We start from the raw sequence: 20,811 nt of genomic DNA on the forward strand, positions 1-20,811 counted from the left end.
CTTTTTAAAACCTTTTTCAAAAACTAATAAAAAACACAAAACCAATCAAACGTCAATTTCTACCCCGAACTACGAGGTTTTGATCCTTCACGGGTACGTAGGCAAAGGACATGCGTCCTTCCAAATCAATAAAAATGTAGATAAATTAGGTCTCTCTTTTCTTTTATCATTTCAAATTCCATTTTTTAAAGCAAGCAAGTTTATAGCACAAAAGTTAAATAAAATCAAGAGGTTCTCGTAGAATACTACGAATATTTAGGGTGCTTAACACCTTCCCTAAATATAACCAACCCCCGAACCCTTAATCCCTAAAAAATGTGGTATTTGAACCTTTTCCCACTTTCTTTTGAAAAGAATTAAATGTTCAGTCGTGAAATCAAAAACGGGCATTCGACCGTCCGAAAAATGACACGACAAATATTAATTACTTTTTTCCAATTATAACGCCAAAAAAAGAGTGAAAATCACTAACGTTGGTAAAGGAAAAAACCACTCAGTGTCAATGAAGAAAAAGATTAAAATATTAAAGAAAAGAAAAGGGGTTAACAAATTATATCACTAAAAACAATTTATAGAGATTAAATTAAACTTTAAAACATTAAAAGACAAGTCTGATACAATAATAGAAGGAATTTGAGGAAGGCCATGGTGCAGAAGCAAAGGGTGCATGGTGCAGTATTGAAGGCGGAGGGCAGGGTGTGGTTGCTGAACCTCGGGCAACAAAGGGTCGCACAATGAAGAAGTAATATTTTTGTTTTTGAATAAATCCTTTTTAATCGATGTGTAATAAATAAACGTGAACCATCGATTTCATAAGTCGCCACATGTTTTTATCAATGGAAATTGTGATTGCCATTTTCTCCTAAATGGAGAGGATATGCGTCTTTTTAGATTGATAGTTTAACATGTCCTTATCGCTCATAATTTTGTATTGTGTGGTTGCACAATTGCGAAATGTGGCGATCCGCCTTATGCATGTACCTGATATACCGACTGTCGGTTAATACTCAATCCACGACCGTTTTCAAACTAAAAAATACAACACGGGTCGTAAATTTGACCTTTCGCACCGTTTGTTAAACACCTCTGGAATGTTCATAAATTTGTATCTTAACCGTTTGTTAAATTTACATACTATTTTTTTTTTCTATTTTAAGTAATGTATTTTCTACACCTTTTATACCTGTATATAAAGAATACATGATTTTACGTGACTTCTTCACTTTTAATTTTACCCTTCATTTAAACTATACTATTGTATTTACTAGCAGAAAGACAAACATTATCGTATCCGTCCATCTGCATTTTTCATTGTATTTTGTTGTACATATATATAAGGCTTAATATATCGTTTGGTCCCTTAACTTATTTTTGGTTTTCACTTTCGTCCCCTAACTTTAAAGTGTTTCAATTTGGTCCCATAAATCTTTTGCCGTTACCTCTTTTGCTCCTCTCTGTTAGTTTTTAACATCAAAAGTCTAAAGTGAACCATATTTAAAGATGGTTCACCATAGACCATATTAAATTTTTTAATTTTAACCATTTGATTTTTTCTTTAAAAGAGGACCATTGAATTATGTAGGGTCTATTGTACTTTACTGTGAACCACTAACACCTAATATTTTTCTCACTTTCTTCATCTTCTTCTCTCATCCTCTTCATCTTCATCTTCATCACCTTCATCAATCCTACCCAGAAAAGAAAAAAAATAAGTAGCACAAAACTTCATATCAAAAACTCAAAACAACAATAAACTTCATCAAATTAAAACTCAGATTTTTTTTATACAAAAATCCCCATAGCAACAACACATCAAGAAATTAAATTCAACCTTTTTTTATTATTTTCATCATCATCATGAATTAAAAAATATGGATTTCTCCAAATTCAGCACATCACCAACACAACAACAACAACAACACGGTGCTTTGAAACAACACCATCAATTGAATCCAAATTCAAATTTGAATCTGAATTCCTTCTCATGTTCTTACAACTCTGAATCCGAATTCAAAGAGAAAAATGGTGTAAGAGGGTCAAAGAGAAAAAGGGTTGAATTTGGGAATGATTATGGTTCTGGGTAGTAATTTTTTTTTTTTAAGAATGTGAAGGAAAATTAAATCAAGATGACAATGAGTCTGGTTCAGGTTGTAGTAGATTTTTTCCCCTACCGTTTAGATCTAAGAATTTGGAAGCTGTAACATGCTTCAAATTAGCAAGTGATTGTATTTGTATTTAATTGGATATTCTCTTTGGAATATGAATTTACATGATGTTAATTTTTTGGAACTGCAACTGCTGTACTCGTATTCAATTCAATTTTGAGGTCTTCTAATCCAATTATTTTATATACATGTATGTTGCTATTGTATATGGCTGTGATTTTCGATTGATTTTATTTTGGTTTGTGGGGTTATAATGCAAGTCTGTGGAAGTATGGAGGTGAGGGAGAGACACGCTGAAGAAGAGAAAATAAGGGAGAAGACCCTTATCACTTCTTTAGGTGGGTTTGGCTTTGAATAAAATTTTCCCTTTGTAATCATTATGTATGCTATTTTGTAAATAAATCTAGGTTTTATTTGTTGTGTTGAATTTGTGGAAGCCATGAATTCATGATGTTGAAAGGGTGAATTGATGTTGAATCTGAGTTTTTTTTTTCTGCGATATTATATGAATGTTGATGAATTTTGTTTGAATATGAAGAAGTGGTGGAAGAAAGAAGATGAAGAGAGGGAAAAAATTATGTGGTGATGGTTCACCATTGTATACAACGGACCTGCAATCGAATGGTTGAAATCCTATCAGAAATGTTGGACATTAAAAAACTAACGGAGAGGACTAAAATAGTAAACGACATGAGATTTATGGGACCAAATTGAAACACTTTGTAGTTAGAGGACCAAAGTGAAAACCAAAAATAAGTTAAGGGACCAAATGATGTATTAAGCCTATATATAAACTCGTTTATTTCCATTTTTAATATTAAGTTTTTATATTTTTAAATTTAAATTTAAACTATTTTTTTTATATTTATTTAAATTTGAACTATAAAATTATGTTTAACTAAAATAGATGGTTAGTTTTTAAATTACCTATAATTATGTTATAGAGTTTAATTTAAGTTTAAATTTGATAAACAAATGAGTTGTTGAGGTAAATTTGTCCAAAAAAATGCCTAATAAAAAAGAAGTTAACTATAGATGACGACGATAATGATAAAACAAAAACAAAATAATTAAATTAAAGTAAATGAACAAAATATGTATTTAACAAAATACTATAGAAAAAAGGCATATAGACGAGCACGTTAATGTGTGTCTTTCCGTTAGTAGGGATAATGGCAAAGGCAGTAATACTCATATGAAAAAACAGGTTTGCAGATGTTTGAACGATCAGGAGGCGAAAAGGACTTTTTTTTTTTTTTGACAAATGAGGCGAAAAGGACTTTATTTCACAACTTACACTCCTACCTAAATATATAGGACACAACTTATGTGTATTTTTTTAGGTGCTTTTTGTGTTTCTTAACTCAACTACTCATGGTTTCTAAAATTCATAATTTTTTCAAAGTTTTTTTTATAACCACAAGATATGTATTTTAAGCTAACAATCATACTAAAAGCACCTAAAGAAATACATCTAAATTTTATCCAACTCTAAAATTTGTTTTCAACAACTTTTTCAATGCAGATCTTTATTTTAAATTTGAAATCATATTTTTATTATCAACTATTGTATTTTTCCAGTGTTGTTCGGGTTAGAAATATACAAAATTATTGTTCGTGTTATGCATGATATATGTTATACATTCTTTTTTTTTTAAAATACAAATTATCCTATCGAAATTGACACCAAGAAGAATCAAACATGAGACTTTAAGAGGAGCATACTTTAAAATCTCAACCCTACACGATAGACCAACCAAGTGGGTTATTTGTTAAACATTCATATATGTCAGTGAAAAATTAAAAGAAAAAGATGACTTCTAGTATTTTTTTTTTTAAGAGATGACTTCTAGTACTTGTTAAACATTCATATATTTGTTAAATAAAGGAAAATATTAAAAAATAAAACATAAATATATAAATTAATAAGATCAAATGAATATGTTTGCTCAAAAAAGATCAAATGAATATGCTTTTTTGATAGAAGTTTAGGGAAATATGCTCTTTTGACCATCTAACATAAGGGAAATATGTTTTTTGGCCCCTTATCTTTACAAAAAGTTGCGATTATGACCCCTTTTTTGGGACACGTGGCGTCTTCTCAACAACTTTGGGACGAAAGGGGCCAAAATTGCATTTTTTTTGTTAGGGGACCAAAATCGCAACTTTTTAAAAGTTAAGGGGTCACAAATGTAGTTAAGCCAAAAAATTAATATCTTTTTATAAAATAGCTTGTGTAAATTTTATTTTTCAATTTTCTTGAGATACAAAATCATTTATTAAATTATCATAATTGATCATTTAACATTTATTTTTTAAAGATGATAAAGCTAACCAACTTAATCTTTGTCGAGACATTGTCGATCTTGGATAAAATTTTACTGATTTTAATTTTGAAAAATTATGTTTCACATAAGCTACATTTACGAGAATTGTTAACATTATTTTATATGCAATATAAACATTTGGAGAAGAATCAATTATTTTTACCTTTGTAAATCAATGTGTCGTTTTTCTACTTGATTATAAGAAGTGTGAATCACGAAATCAATATTTTCATAAAAACTGCGAACATTATAAAATTGTTGCTATCTGGTATCTGGCTACCAGTAATAATTGTTAGGAAACATGGCATCCATTGATGAAGGAGAGAAAAGCTTAAGTAACTTTGTATTGATGAATATGAAAATGTTACAATGAGTGAAAGTTATCCCACTTATGGGGAGGTTACACCTATATATACTAATAGAACTATGTATCTCTAATAGTCTCCCTCAAGTTGGAATGTGTTCAAAAACACATCCAACTTGAAATGAGAGGATACAAGGAAAGATGCCGGAAATACATCGGCTAAGAAAATATCAAACAAGTGCTCATCCAACAAGAAGCAACCACAACTCAAGGTTGAACCAATTGAAGGAAGGAGCATCAAAGCAACGCTTAACCACCATCCGGTAGAAGCCAATATCAACAAAGCCAATTAAGGCACAACGCTTAACCATCAAGAGTGTTCAATCACTCAAGATAGAAGCACAAGACAAGAAAGAAGTGCAAGGAAGGGCCATAGTCTACAATGGAAGGAGGTCATAGACAAGACCAAGGTTCCAAAGATAAAAAGTAATGCCCTCCAATGCCGAGCCGAGACAAGAAAAAACCAAATGCAAGGCAATAGAGATGCATAACCATGTGATGTGTCTTCAAACCATAGAAAACAAATCATGTTGATGCAACCTCAAACCATAGGCCAAAAAACCAATGCTTCCAAGAATGAAGCATAACAAATAACGATCCAGGACAAAGAAACCGAGGAAAAGTAATCAATCCAAGAATCTTCCAACAATCCAAAACTGAGCCAGTGAACAAAATGATGTAGTAGATATCTACACAACCAGTAGTAAGAATAACCAAAGCATGAGAGCCAAACTTGTCTTCAATCAAATTGCACTTGCAACCAGCTCCAATTGGTAACAAAGAAACCCAACACAAATTTGTCTCCAATCTTCATATGAGAATATTGTTTGGAGACAAACCAATAACTTTTCCATAAACATGCAGCAGGTGCACAGCTCCAACAATGACAAAAAAAAGAACTAGCTCCAAAATAAATCCAATGAGCTAAAAACAGTGAAAATCTTCACCACTATCATATAGGAAGCTTCAGCAAATATCACATTATGTCACACTGACTTTAATCACCAATATGTCCATAAAAGGTAACTCCAATAGTGCAAAGAAAACAGACCAATGGCTACTACCACTTGTAGAAAGTAACCAATATTATCTTCAAAAAGTAGTAATTTCCCACATAAACTTTGCTATCAACAACAAAATTGTAGCATAGATGCAAATTATACGAGAATAGTAATATTGAATGGTAACAATCACACAATTGAAGCAAATCAAAAACAGCGTTAAAGGCAACAATAACCATACCAGCAAACCCGAAATGATAACCATTGCTTTAAACACATCAATCCAAGGGATTAAGAGAATAAACCTCAAGAAGATCATCCAAGCTCCAACAAACCACAATAGTGAACCAATAAAACTGAATCTACAGCAACAACAATAACAAATCTTGCAACTACAATCTCATCAACAAGCCACCGTCAACGTCGTAGCAGAGTGCAGAAACCAAACCACAAGTCCTCACACCAATATAAAACTTCACCACATATTCAAAATGGAAACCACAAGGAAATATGTAATCAAATTCCTGGTGTGGAAAACAGTAGGAATGCAACATCAAATCAGCAATTATATGCACCAATCACGGAAGTCGAACGATGAGACATAGGTGAAACCAGATCGAGATCAAATCAAATACGATCGAGTCGAAAAACGAAACCAGAGTGCAGAAACTAAATCGTGAACTGTAAATCAAATGCGATGAAAACCGAATTGCGATTGCAAGAACAAGAACAAACTAAACCATAAAATCGAACGATTCAGAAACTGTTAATCCGATTGATCAAGAATACAAACAAGAGCTTCGAATCACACATGAAATTGAACCAAAGCTACCAGAACAAAGTAGAACGAAAAAAATAAAACAATGGAGAAAGAGATCGAACAAGAGATTGTGAAACCCTAGGATTTGGGGAAAATTGTGAAAACGAAATTTCAATTAAAGACAGGATCGGAATCAGAGTTGCGAGAACTGTAAAAGATTCAAGAAGGAACCAAAAGAATTACGATTGTGACAATTTTCGATGCATAACATTAGAATCGAACATCAAACCTAAACAAGAATTTTGATAATGGAGAACAAGATGAAGGAAGTGAATCGAAGGTGCAGGAAAAACGTAGAAGAAGAAACCAAATCTGAAGAAAAATAATTGAGGATTTTCACGAGGAGAACAAAGGAAAAAGAATTGATAAAAGAAAGAGAGAAAAAAATTTGAGAAAATTGAATTTTCTCTAGAAAGTGGAGCGGAAAATGTCATTCAAGGTGGATACCAATCTTGCTCAGATACCATGTTAGGAAACATGGCATCCATTGATGAAGGAGGGAAAAGCTTAAGTAACTTTGTATTGATGAATATGAAAATGTTACAATGAGTGAAAGTTATCCCACTTATGGGGAGGTTACACCTATATATACTAATAGAACTATGTATCTCTAATAATAATATATACACATACTAGTTAAAAAAGAAAAATTAAAAATTTGAGCCATAAAGAAAGCAAGGGCTTTAATGACCTAATGGTTGAGACGCCCCATATTGATAAGGAGGTATATATTGAGTATCGATCATGATTTGAAATAAGAAATCAAGAGGAAAAGGTGTACAAATTGAAGAAATCAAGAGGAATATGCACCTCAGAACATGGGGGTTTATGTGAAGAGCAGTTCAAAAACAAGTTTGATCATTGTGTGCTTATATGTAGAATGATATGCTAATAACTAGAGATAATGAATTTGAGACTAAAGAATTTAAGAGAAGTATGATGAGGAAATTTGTGATGATTGATTTGGGAGAACTTTCCTATTTCCTGGGAATTGAGTTCCAAAGGACCAAAGGTTGGAATTGCGTTCATAAAACCAAATGCACCACTAAGATATTGAAGAAATTTGAAATGGACAATTGTAACCCAACTCTAACTCCAGGTGTAACATGCATAAGTTTGATAAATGAACAAAATGAACAAAAGGTGGGGTGCAACACTAGACCTGATTTGGCATCAAGTATTGGTCTATTGAGCAGGTTTATGCAAAATCTTGGAGTGTCTCACATGATAGCTGTAAAACGAATTTTAAGGTACATAAAAGGAAAAGTCTATGAAGTTTTGTTTTCAAACAATGATGAGATAATGAAGTGAGTGTGCTTAGTTGTACTAATTCTGAATAGTGCGGTGATAAGGAAGATAGAAATGGTACAACATGTTACATTTTCATGATTGGTAGAATATCAATATCTCTTGGTCCTTCAAAGAAGGAACTTGTTGTAGCTATCCCTTCATGTGAGGCAAAGTATATAGAAGCTTCCTTAGACTCTTGTCAAAATTTAATACATTGCTTAAATAGTTAGGTGTGGAGAAATCAGAAATTGCGAGCATGAGAATTGACAACAATTCAGCTACAAAACTAGCCAAGCATCTAGTTTCTCATGGAAGGAGAAAAACATATAGAGACACAATTCCACTATTTGAGAGGTAAAGTTAGTAAAGGAACATTGAGGTTGGAGTGTTGTAGAAGTGAAAATCAAGTGGAAGATATCCTAACAAAGGTATTAAAGAAAGATATTTCAAGGATTTGAGGATGAGCTTTTGGTGTTGTGGCTTGATACAATCTGAATTAAGGATAAGTGTTTTAAGTGGTTAATCCAGTTAGGATAGTTAGTTTAAATATAATTGTTTTGTAACAAACTAATTTGTTAGTTAGTGCTTTCAAAGATTTTCCCTATCTTTCTATTCTAAATTGATCCAATTGAGTGTGAGATCAATACAATTACTGAATGAACAGTGGGTTCTAACAAAACTCTTGGTTTTGTATTGTAGATTTTTTTTAGGTTTAAATGTGTAATTGGTCCTTGCACTTTCAACAGATTTTGGCATTGGTCCCTGCACTTTTTTTTGTTTGGCATTGGTCCCTGCACTTTGTAAAAATATTGTCATTGGTCCCTGCACTTTTTTTTGTTTGACATTGGTCCCTGCACTTTGTAAAAATATTGGTATTGGTCCCTGCACTTTGTAAAAATTTTGGTATTGATCCCAATCATTTCATGCCACGTGGCACCAATACCAATATTTGTCCAAAGTGCAGGGACCAATACCAATATTTTTACAAAGTGCAGGGACCAATGCCAAACAAAAAAAAGTGCAGGGACCAATGCCAATATTTTTACAAAGTGCAGGGACCAATGCCAAACAAAAAAAGGTGCAGGGTCCAATGCCAAAATCTGTTGAAAGTGCAGGAACCAATTACACATTTAAACCTTTTTTTTATCCCCTCTTGTTAATAAGATTACTAGTTTGGAACTCGTGTGATGCACAAGAAAAGTTATTTGTTATCGATTGTTATAATATATCAATTATATCATCAAAAAATAATGTCTGAAATAAACATATAAACAAACAAAGTTGTTTGAAGGGAGTTAGAGTTGAAGCTTAACTTTAAGGTTTTTCCGGGGGTATTTGGTGCTTATGGAAAAACACATGTCCTTCAATCAATGTCATATTATCTTCACAATATTGCAATCATATGCATATTAACCAACACACCCCTAATACTGGGTTTTTGTTTGTTGTCTATGCAAGTCCTCATAACTATCAGCGTGAAGCAGTGCGGGAAGAGATAAAGTTGTTTAGTACTACCATTTTTGGACCCTGGCGTGTTGTGGCAGACTTCAAACAAAATTTATTTGATCATGAGAAACAAGAAGGTGGACCTGTTAATTCCAATGGTAAGGCAACTTTCCCAACTTGTATTGATTCATGTCAGCTTATGGTTTCCAAGGTCAATAATAAACTCTGAAGGATAATGATAGATTACTCATCCTAAGGTACCTTACCGCGTTGCCGCCATAATCAGACTCCCACCTCTCCGTTCTCTCCCTCATTGGATTTCCATCTTTTTTTTTTTTTTGATATAGTTGGATTTCCATATTCTTCTAATATAAATATTTCAAAACGCAAATAATAAGATATGTGAAGATGAAATCACTATGATTATTATATTCTTCTAATATAATAATCTGGCTTTTACTTATCAAGTTTATCAAAACTGTGAAGCATGTTTTATCTGCAAAAATACTTTCTGTAAGGCGACCTTGACCATATGAATGAATAATAATGTCCAGTAATATCAATGTCAGTGAAAATAAAGTCAGAGAGAAGGTGAATAATGAAGCAAAATAATTTAGGAGCGTGACAAAGAAACAAGTTTATATAAAACGCAAAGGAGCAATTGCATAATGAGAAAAATCAATATGAACATCGTTAGTATACATAGCTGTAAGTGGAAATCCAAAGTAGTGAACATTGGTAATATACCTATGAGTAAGTCAAAATCTTAAGCAATGAACTATGCTAAGGTATTCAGTAATTTTAAGAGGTTATAAGTATCACCCTCTAATTGAAATTATTTTTAAGAAAAAGAATTACCCTCCCAATACATTGGTTAAGCCATCTTAACCAATATAAACTATAATTACAACATGGAACATAATGTTAAATTTCCAATTTAACTTCTATTCTATTGTACAAAACAAAAGTCGTATACCCTGGACTTGTGAACTGGAATTCTGCTTCCAAATAATGCACACTTGCATTATACAAGAATTTGAGACTTGGCAGCGCCACGGGAGCATTTTTTCCTTCCCCTCTTGCTAAGTCCACAAACACATATATCAAGAAGATCATAATCCTCCTCAGAAAATAACATGGACGCCATTTTTGGATTTTTCAAAAGCAACTTGGATGTAAGGAACCCAGCTATGGTCCATGTTTGATACAGCCTGGATTGTTTTCCGATAAATTTTCCAGAACGAGTATCATAATATTCAGGCCAAGAATCAACTGGCAGCCTTTTCTCAGCTAAATCAACTGCTTTCTGGGCTAGTTCAATTCTCCCCATTTTGATGCATGCCAGTGTGAACTGAGATGATGTATAAAAAAAAATACATTAGAAATTAAAGTAATACCATCATGACTTGATAGTTGATATGCAAGGTCTCACCAATAAATTTGTGATCTCTCTATTAATTATAAGTCTTCGACCATATTATACCTCCGTTCCTTTTTCTTTCTTTTTTTATCAAACTTTTGTTCCTTCATGCAAGTCCCTTTTAACGCTTTTCACATATCTTAAAAAAAGTTTGTAGTGTAATTAATGTGTACATTTTATGTATGAATATTGCTAAATTGCCTTTTGTGTATAGATATATTCAATTCTGACTTTTCATCTCCCAACACAAATTACTACTTGAGATTTTCACTTACTCATAGATATATTATTACCTATGAGTAAGTGGAGGGTAGTCATGAACTATGCTAAGGTATTAATAAGGGGTATATTTGGAAAAATAAATAAATGTACCTAGTAATTTGAAATAGGGCTTACAAGGGACAATTTTTTCCAAATGGAGCTTATATTTAGGGACAAAGATAGCATAATACGTTTCAATCAGTGCCCTTGTAAGTGCTATACCATAGCATGTTACAAATCCAACAATCAGAGCCATGAGATTTAAGGGTACAATAGTATTTAGACAAGGCAAAGTGCATAACCAACAATATCCGAACTTTTCTTAACAAATCAATTGCCATCATAAATATTTTTACCTGCCACAGAAGGGTTGGCCACGATCCACCGTTGTGATATGACCAAGGGCTGGAAAGGTTAAGCAAGTTGTTTCAGTTAATACACCCTATAAACAATTCTGACTATAAAGACAACAATATGATATAAATTCATATAATGTAATCAAAGATATGCCAACAAACAGGAAATGTTACACCCAGAACTTACGTATTCTTTGGGTCGCTGCCGGTAATTATCCGCCATTCTTCATTATCCAAGGCAGGATAACATATCTTAAGAGGCATATGCCCAACAAGTTCGTCCCATTTTGCTTCTATCAGATTTAAAATAGCCTCGTTCTGTCTTGGAGTGCTCAGAGATGAAATAATGGACCAAAGATTTCCAAGTGTGAAAAACCGGAAATCCATGTGAGCTGGTTGTAGATTCCCAATTAGATATCCACCTTTTTCAGGAATCCAATCCATTACCCAGAAAGGAATTTGTTCAGGATAGATGTTGAATTTGTTGATGGCATCCATAGAGTACTCTTCTGTTTTGTACCTATATATTTCATTAATCTTTTTCATATCCACCCAATAATATTGTCTAATGTGGAACGATAGTGCACTCAGTCTGTTGTTAATGGCTCTAACAAGATCATTGGTTCCATCAGTTACAACAAGCATTTCACGCGAGCATCGAAGAGCTGAGTAAAATAACGCCTGTCAAGTCAAAATTACAAGATATAAGGAAAACCAGCATGAGAGATAACAAGTGAAACAATTGTTATTGGGTGGATAAACTGATGAGCTGAGGTAGAATAAACCAAAGACTTATTTGATTACATTTTTTTAGAACTATCCTTTAAAAACAAAAATAAACAGAAAACTTGTTTGAGAAGGTGTTTTGTGTTTGCTTGTTCACAAAACTTGTTCATGATTTCTATTTTTAGAAATAAAAAACGAATAACCTAGATATATTTTTGGTCACGTCTTTGTAATAATCTATTGTTGTTTGACACTCTCCACTGTTTCTCTGTCTGCTCACGAGTACCCTCTACCACTATTGTCACCATCAGGCACCGTGCACTAAAGTGTAGCACTGTCCACTTTCAAAATATGTTCACAAACCCAATCTACGGTGTAAGTTTTTGTTTTCTCATGTACAAAAATATAACATAAAAATAGGAGCATATACCTATAAGCTAGGGCAATTTATATCGTTACACCGATTAAAATAGAGCATCCTTCAATTATAAATAGAACAGATCACAGAAACAAAATAATTTCCAAATGCATAAATTACTTAATACAGAACACAGAAGAATGAGAAAACATAGGGTAGTTAAGCTCACTTGGATTTCAAGGGGATGACCATGAATGCCCATACGCCTGTCTATCATACAAGACCCATCAGTGACTAGCAGAGATGGAAACATATCAAAACCATCTGTTAGACACAATTTAAGAATCATTTTCAAGCCTGTTTGAACATCAACCCTTTCTTGCAAGCTGTAGTCACCGGTGATCTTCCCATAAGCCCGTAATAGGATGATCCACCATAATCCTATCAAAGAAACAAAAGGCAAAACTCATTTTGTTAAGTTACTCATTTTTTAGAATGCTCTTGGTTTATAACTTACAAACAGTTTCAACAGCATTATTTTTAACTATAGACATGTTTTAACCAACGCCTGAAAAACAAACCTGAATCTACAGGTGCAACTCGACCAATAGCTGATTCCCCAAAATCAGGATCTAAAACTTCTTCACGAGTATCTCCGTCAAGAGCTACGGTTCTAACTTTGAAACTAGCCGGCATCAAGCCCTGTCCTGGACTGTAGCAGTCCACAGTTTTCTCCCAACTCTTTCACAATTAAACAAGGGAAAAAAGTGAGAATATAAAAAATCAATATACAACAAAGCTTTGAGCAATTGTAACTTTTCGAAGCATAACAACTCCTTTGGATGAATTATCACTCAATCATCATAGTACATACACTTTCTTCTAGCATTTAGGCTTTAGCCATCGGATTTACCATCTATCCCCAGCTAACTTAACTATTGTTTAAAAAGCTGGGATTAATAAGTAACGGCGAAGAACATAAATCAAAGAAGAGTTTAACCACCATACACTGACACTAAAAAAAACATTTATGTGTGCATTCATTTCAATTAACGACCAACCAACCATTTTAAACTTAGATTCTATTTGCATAAACAACTTAATTAAGCGGTTATAACATAAGCGCTAATCATATAAGTGTTTATATACAAGTTATTTCTATAGCAAAGAGATAAAATAAATTCAAAATGTTTTCATACAAGCTACAAGTTGTTTCACAAGTTTTCATGGAGGGAGCTTATAATAATAAGCTAAAAATAGCATTCAAACATGTCATAAGTTGTTTTCTCAAGCTCTCTCAAACACTCTCGCAAATGCTTATTTCAGTATATAAACTCAAATAAGTCAATCAAACCGACCCTTATAAAGCAATGATTGAATTGAACGATTAGGTAACTTTGAAGGGCTATATATATCACCTGCAATTGCAAGGTATGAAGAAGAAAGTACTTAACAATCTCACTATCTCCTTTAAGCAAAAAAGCAAGAGCCGACGGAACAAAATCCCGAATAAACACTTGATCATAATTCAACGGCAGCTTATCACCAGGATCATTAGCAGCCACAGTCCCAACAGGATTCCCACAATAAGTCACAACAGCATCCTTCAACAACTTCCAAGCTTGTTTCTCCGCATGAGACTCTTCTTCTTCTTTTACAACAACACTCTCTTCACCTTTATCAACACTTTCCACCACTAATGGCTTCAAATTCACACCACCCTGAATATAAATCCTCTCAAAATGATTCTCATTCACACGTGTCTCAACAGAAGTTGAGAAACTTTGAACATTGAATCCCTGAAACCCTAGTATTCGAAAAGGGTTGTGATTGTTGGTGTGGTAAAGATTGAAACGTGGTTGAAGAAAATCATTAGCATGGGGAAGTAGCGGGGGCCGAAAAATCGATGAATTTGAAGAAGTGGTGAGGATTCTACGCGCGGAATTTATAACGCGGTTGCGAATTAGGATTACTGTGTTCATCACGGAAGAATGGGGTAATTGAATCTGTGTAAATTGTTGATCGTGTATGAAGGTGTAATTCGGGGTTTTGTATGAATGAGTCAGTAGTAAGAAGTTGTTTGAAGGAGTGGAAAAATCTAAATATCTAACTTATTCTATGATAAAATTTGGACAATGGTTTGATTCTTTACCTCAGATTTTGGAAATAGAAGAAAGAGAAGTGGACAAATGGTTATGTGAATTGGAGGCGGCGATGCGGCCGGTGGGGGAAGTGAAAAATAATTATCATATCTTCCATTTTTAAAATATTTCTTTAAGATTTATAAATTTTGCTTTAATTCCTTAAAAAAATTACTTTAAAAAGGGTTTTGTCAAAATTTAAATTTTTTGTTTTTAATCTCTATATTTATATTATTTACGAATAATAAAAGTTAACTCCCTACGTCAAAAAAAAAAAAAAAGTTAACTCCCTACGTCTCCTCTCAAAGAAATAAAACTGCATATGCCAATAAAAATACTATCTTTTATTTAAAATAACATCACTAAATTTTAAATAAATTAAGACGCAAAGACAAGAGCACATACAAACATGTGAAACACACGTGAAAATTAGATAGAGATTTTAGTTGTTTTGAGAGTCAGCAAAGAAAGCTGTCCACATCTTTTTCCCTGATTACTATAGCTTGCTATTGCCACATCTGTATGTTTTGGGTTCACTGCTAGTGTTCGACCAAGTGGCAAATGCCCAAAACACACAATGTTAGCGAGGCCAACCTCAAGCCCAAGAGAAACGTCCAGAAGCTCCTATGGACAAAAGATTTCATTCTCAAGTAGGACCCCTTTTGGACCTCTCTACCTTAGTATGTTTTAAATCCTTGTAATCAAGTGGCCTTAGGCCCATTAGCTATCCACTCACATGGATACCTAAAACCTAGCTATTTATATTGTAGTTCCGCCTCCTTGGGAGAGCAATGAATGAAATGAATTTTTATTTTCCTAGTTTAAATTTTGCTTTTAGTCTTTTCGTTTTCTCTGCATAATCTGCATCTGAACTCATAACCTGAACAACAACCAACATTGGTGCTTTCATTCCCCTTCTCAATGCCTCCCAAACCCGCAAACCCATCCACCAAAGACCTCGACGATGCGATTCAAGCTACCCAGCAACGCATGGACGACGCCATTTTAGCCACAAACAACCACTTCAATGAACAACTCCATATTATGAACACAAAACTTGACAACCAACAACTTCTTCTTGACAGCCGCCATGAACAACTACAGCAAACCCTCGCAGCTCGTCATGAAGCCCTCACTGCCCTCCTAACCGAAGCACTTCAACCAAAACACACCACCGCTATGGTTATCCCAACCTCAACATGGCCCACATCTACCGTCCCAATTTCCCCACCATCCGTACCACCAGGTTACGCCTCCATACCCATTCTCCAACCTATCACCATTTCAACTCAACCCCAAACCACTATACCATCTCCCAACGTCACAACGCCCACACCTTCCACCATCCCTAACTTTCTAGATCTGACCCAGATCTCGGAGATACCCATAAACCCTATTACAAGCTCACCATCAACACCCTTCCATTTTGCTACCTATACACAACCGGTAGTAGCTACCTCCATCCAGCCCCCACCACCACCATACCCACCCCCTTTTTTTACTAGTGCTTCACCCATACCACCCTATACTCACTATCAATCACCGTACTCTACCCCCCACCCTAACTACAACCAACAGTCTTACCCACTATACACTCCCCATCCATATAACCCACCACACACTTTTGGTTCGTCACCAGCCCCTTTTCGTAACCCTAAAGTTGAGATGAACTCGTTTGACAGATCTGAGGCCTTGGACTGGCTTTTCCAGGCTGAACAGTTCTTCGCTTTTTACAACATTCCCTTCGAGAATCGTCTATCTATGGCCGCTTTCTATATGAAAGGAGAGGCACTGAGCTGGTACAAGTGGATGTTTCAGAACCAGCAGCTAACAGACTGGCCCTCCTTTGCACGAGCTCTGGAGTTGCGTTTCGGCCCCTCTGCCTATGAAAATCATCAGGCCCAACTCTTCAAACTCCGACAAACAGGTTCAGTTTCTGAATACCAAGCCAACTTTGAGAAATTAGGCAACAGAGTACTGGGTCCACCCTCCGAAGCGTTGCTAAACTGCTTTATTTCGGGTTTAATTCCTGAAATTCGAAACGAGCTGGCCCTCCAACGCCCTCTTTCTATTTCCCAAGCTATTGGATTAGCCAAACTAGTGGAGGCCAAAATAAAAGACAACAAACCCCGTTTCTCAAGACCCCTCAACGCTACCCACCCTACACATACACCTTTTCCACCTAAAACACCCTCTACTACTACACCCTCCTCCAAATCCATCACTCCACAAATTGCCTCACCGACAACTAACCATACGCCAAACCCAACAACAACATTACCAATACGCCGACTCTCACCAACCCAAATGCAAGAAAGAAGGGCACAAGGCCTCTGCTATAATTGTGATGAGAAGTATGTCATTGGACATCGCTGTGCGACCGGACGCTACCTCCTCCTCATTCTCGAACCGGAGGAAGCCTCTGACCTAACTGAAGCCCCAATTGACACCCCAGCCGACCCAATGGAATCCCAATCTACTGCCCCGACCTACTTTCATTTATCCCCCCAAGCCCTCACCGGTGAGATATCTCCTAAAACCTTAAAGTTTAAAGCCTTACTTCAGGGAATGGCAGTGACGGTACTCATTGACACGGGCAGCACCCATAATATACTACAACCCCGCATTGCCTCCCATTTACGCATCCCAGCTGAACCCAACCCTAATTTCTGTTATGGTAGGAAATGGATCACACATACAATGCGCTGGTTTATGCAACAATGTTCCCATCAACCTACAACAACACCTCTTTCACATACCCTTCTACCTATTTCCTATTGAGGGCGCAGAAGTTGTCTTAGGCATGGCTTGGCTACGTCAATTAGGAACCATCACAGCAGATTTCTCCATCCCATCCATATCTTTCAAACACAATAATAACCTCATTACACTTACTGGTGACCCTAATTACCTTCCCACACCCTCTTCTTACCACCAGATACGACATCTCCTACACACAGACTCTATTGCATCCATGCTCCTACTATCATATGTCCCTACCTCAACAATTGACCCAACCCCCCTCTAAACAAACTACAATCACTAGACAACCTTGTTGATTCTGTACCCCCTGAAATCCTACAACTACTTCAGCAATATCCCACTGTTTATACCTCACCCCACGGCCGACCTCCACCTAGACCCCATGATCATAAAATTCCTATTCTCCCAAACACACCCCCAATTAATGTCAAGCCCTACCGATACCCTCACTCTCAAAAGGAGGCCATGACCACTATCATCCAGAAAATGCTTAAGGAGGGAACCATTATCCCTAGTAACAGCCCATATTCGTCCCCAGTACTCCTAGTTCGAAAGAAAGATGGCACATGGCGGTTTTGTGTGGACTACCGCGCCTTGAATGCCGTAACCATCCGTGACCGTTTTCCTATCCCCATAATTGATGAGCTTTTTGATGAGCTCGGTTCAGCCTCTGTTTTTACCAAGATTGACTTGCGTTCAGGTTATCATCAGATAAGGGTTATGCCGGAGGATACACACAAGACTGCATTCCGGACTTTTGATGGGCACTACGAATTTCTAGTGATGCCCTTTGGGTTATCTAACGCCCCTTCTACCTTTCAGTCCGCAATGAACGACCTATTTCGCCCCTTTTTACGACGGTTTGTTATAGTGTTTTTTGACGATATACTTGTTTACAGCCGTTCTCTTGCTGATCATGTGACTCATCTTAAACATGTTTTAGACTTACTGGATTCAAATTTTTTTTGTCGCAAAACTTTCTAAGTGTGTGTTTGCAGTGAAAAAAGTGGATTATCTAGGCCATGTCATATCTGCTGAAGGCGTCCAACCAGATCCAGACAAAATACAAGCAATTCTGGACTGGCCAATGCCGCGGTCTCTCACAGCCCTCCGAGGATTTCTGGGCCTCACAGGATTTTACCGCCGCTTTGTGCAGCATTACGCCACTCTCGCCGCTCCACTCACGGATTTACTACGATCTACTAAGTTTACATGGAGTTTACAAGCTCAGCAGGCATTTACAACTTTACAAAACAAACTGACAACTACTCCGGTGCTATCTCTGCCGAATTTCTCCAAACCCTTCACACTGGAAACAGACGCTTCTGCTGTAGCCATTGGTGCCGTTCTGTCCCAGAAAGGCCATCCCCTCTCCTTTTTCAGCAAGAAAATGTGCCCCCGGATGCAATCCTCCTCCGTGTATGTCCGTGAAATGTTTGCCATCACTGAAGCAGTCAAAAAATGGCGTCAATACTTAATTGGCAGACACTTTCAAATATTCACAGATCAGAAGAGCTTGAAAAATTTGTTAGTTCAAACAATTCAGACACCAGAACAGCAAAAGTGGGCAGTCAAGCTTCAAGGTTTCAGTTTTGACATTGCATACAGGCCTGGTAAAACTAACCTCGTTGCTGATGCACTCAGCCGCAAACACACAGATCCAGAAGTCCCAACCCTGCTCTCTTGCTCCTCAACAGCAGTACCAACCATCATCAACAGTCTGCATCGGTATTTCCAAACTGATCCAGAAGGCCAGCAGCTGCTCACACAAATTACAACGACCAAAGACAAAGCCTCAGAATACAAAATTAAAGATGGCCTAATATACTTTAAAGAGCGGCTATACATACCTGAAATCACAGAACTGCGCCAGGCTATCATCACAGAGTATCACACCACACCTTCGGCTGGCCATTCCGGCTTACAACCAACTTTGGCCAGAATCACTGCTTCCTTCCTTTGGCCTAATCTCTACAAGGAAGTTAAATCCTTCATCCAACAATGCGCGGTTTGCCAGCAGAACAAATACATGCCACAAAAGAAACAAGGGTTACTCCAACCCATCAATATTCCAGAGAAAGTATGGGACGAATTGACTATGGATTTTATTACACACTTACCCAATTCCTTCGGCCACACAGCCATCTGGGTTGTTTGCGACCGTCTTTCCAAATATGTCCATTTCATTGCCTTACCTTCAAAGTTCACGGCCAGAGACATTGCTGCTCGTTTCGCCACCGAAATCTGTCGTCTTCATGGAGTTCCCAAATCCATCATCTCTGATCGTGACCCTCTCTTTCTCATCAATTTTTGGAAAGAGCTTTTTCGCCTACAAGGAACAACTTTGAAATTCAATACTGCATATCATCCTGAAACGGATGGTCAATCAGAAGTGGTGAATCGCAGCCTAGAGACTTACCTGCGTTGCTTTACCAGCAACCATCCCAAGCAGTGGTACAAGTTCTTATACATGGCGGAATTCTGGCATAACACCTCCTTCCATTCGGCCATCAACATGACCCCCTTTCAAGCTCTTTATGGTCGCCCACCGCCAACTCTCATTGACTATATCCCCGGATCCACCACAATAACACCACTGGACCAAACCTTGGAACAAAGACAGCAGGTCATTAACACACTCAAAGCAAACTTAAAGCACAGTCGCCTTCAAATGGAATTACAAGCCAACAAAAAACGAAGACACTGTACCTTTAATGAAGGAGATCTGGTCCTCCTCCGTTTGCAGCCCTACCGACAGCACACCGTCAACCGTCGCGCGTTCCACAAGCTCTCCAAGAGATACTTCGGTCCCTTCACCGTGATTCGCCGCATTGGACCGGTGGCTTATCAACTAGACCTTCCACCATCATCACGCATCCACAACGTGGTTCACGTTTCACAACTTCGAGCTTTTCATGGTAACAACACTGATACTCAGTTTTCGCCAATTCCTCCAGAACTCGAACGAAGCTTCATCTCAGATCCGGAAACACCACCAGATCTCACGACGGTAACCTCGGCACCACCGACAAATGGACGTGGGACAACTACAGCACCAGAATATACTCTAAAAGATGACCAGCAGCCAACGAATGATAAGGATACTATTTTGGATGCAAGGGCCATCGAGAAAGAAGATGCAAATGGGGGGAATTTTTCACATTCTGGACCAAGAGAAAAGAGAGAAAAGGCTTTGGTTACTTTTCCAAATGACACTACAAAAGGGAACTCCTTAGATCTTCCCTTAGATCTGTAACCAGAACCCTCACAAATCCCAACGGGGACCACTACAGGTGGCACGCATGCAGCTACAAAGCCAACACAACTATCTGGGAACAACACATCTCCGCCATCCACGTGGAATCGCACTTGC

General features: G+C 36.6%; 1 protein-coding gene across 1 annotated transcript; it reads right to left on the reverse strand.

The window, feature by feature from the left end:
• Positions 1-10,074: 10,074 nt before the first annotated feature.
• On the reverse strand, positions 10,075-14,702 carry LOC146957358 (alkaline/neutral invertase A, mitochondrial-like). The gene is made up of 6 exons (XM_085736118.1): positions 13,953-14,702; positions 13,116-13,275; positions 12,764-12,975; positions 11,638-12,131; positions 11,451-11,499; positions 10,075-10,764 (listed from the first exon to the last, which is right to left on the reverse strand). The coding sequence occupies exons 1-6, from the start codon at positions 14,514-14,516 to the stop codon at positions 10,438-10,440; spliced, it is 1,806 nt and encodes a 601-aa protein (XP_085592244.1). The 5' UTR covers positions 14,517-14,702; the 3' UTR covers positions 10,075-10,437.
• Positions 14,703-20,811: the final 6,109 nt, after the last annotated feature.

The sequence above is a fragment of the Medicago sativa genome, chromosome 1 (genome assembly GCF_051527215.1).
Source record: "Medicago sativa cultivar Bolivia chromosome 1, Bolivia_mono, whole genome shotgun sequence".
NCBI lineage: Eukaryota > Viridiplantae > Streptophyta > Magnoliopsida > Fabales > Fabaceae > Medicago > Medicago sativa.

Bases quoted from the DNA above. Each gene is read 5' to 3' on its own strand.
- LOC146957358 (XM_085736118.1), bottom strand. From the start codon at position 14,516: ATGAACACAGTAATCCTAATTCGCAACCGCGTTATAAATTCCGCGCGT. The intron at 12,976-13,115 runs GTTTGTTTTTCA...TTTCTTTGATAG, and splicing joins AGTTGCACCTGTAGATTCAG to GATTATGGTGGATCATCCTA. The intron at 10,765-11,450 runs GTAAAAATATTT...ACATCATCTCAG, and splicing joins GGCCAACCCTTCTGTGGCAG to TTCACACTGGCATGCATCAA.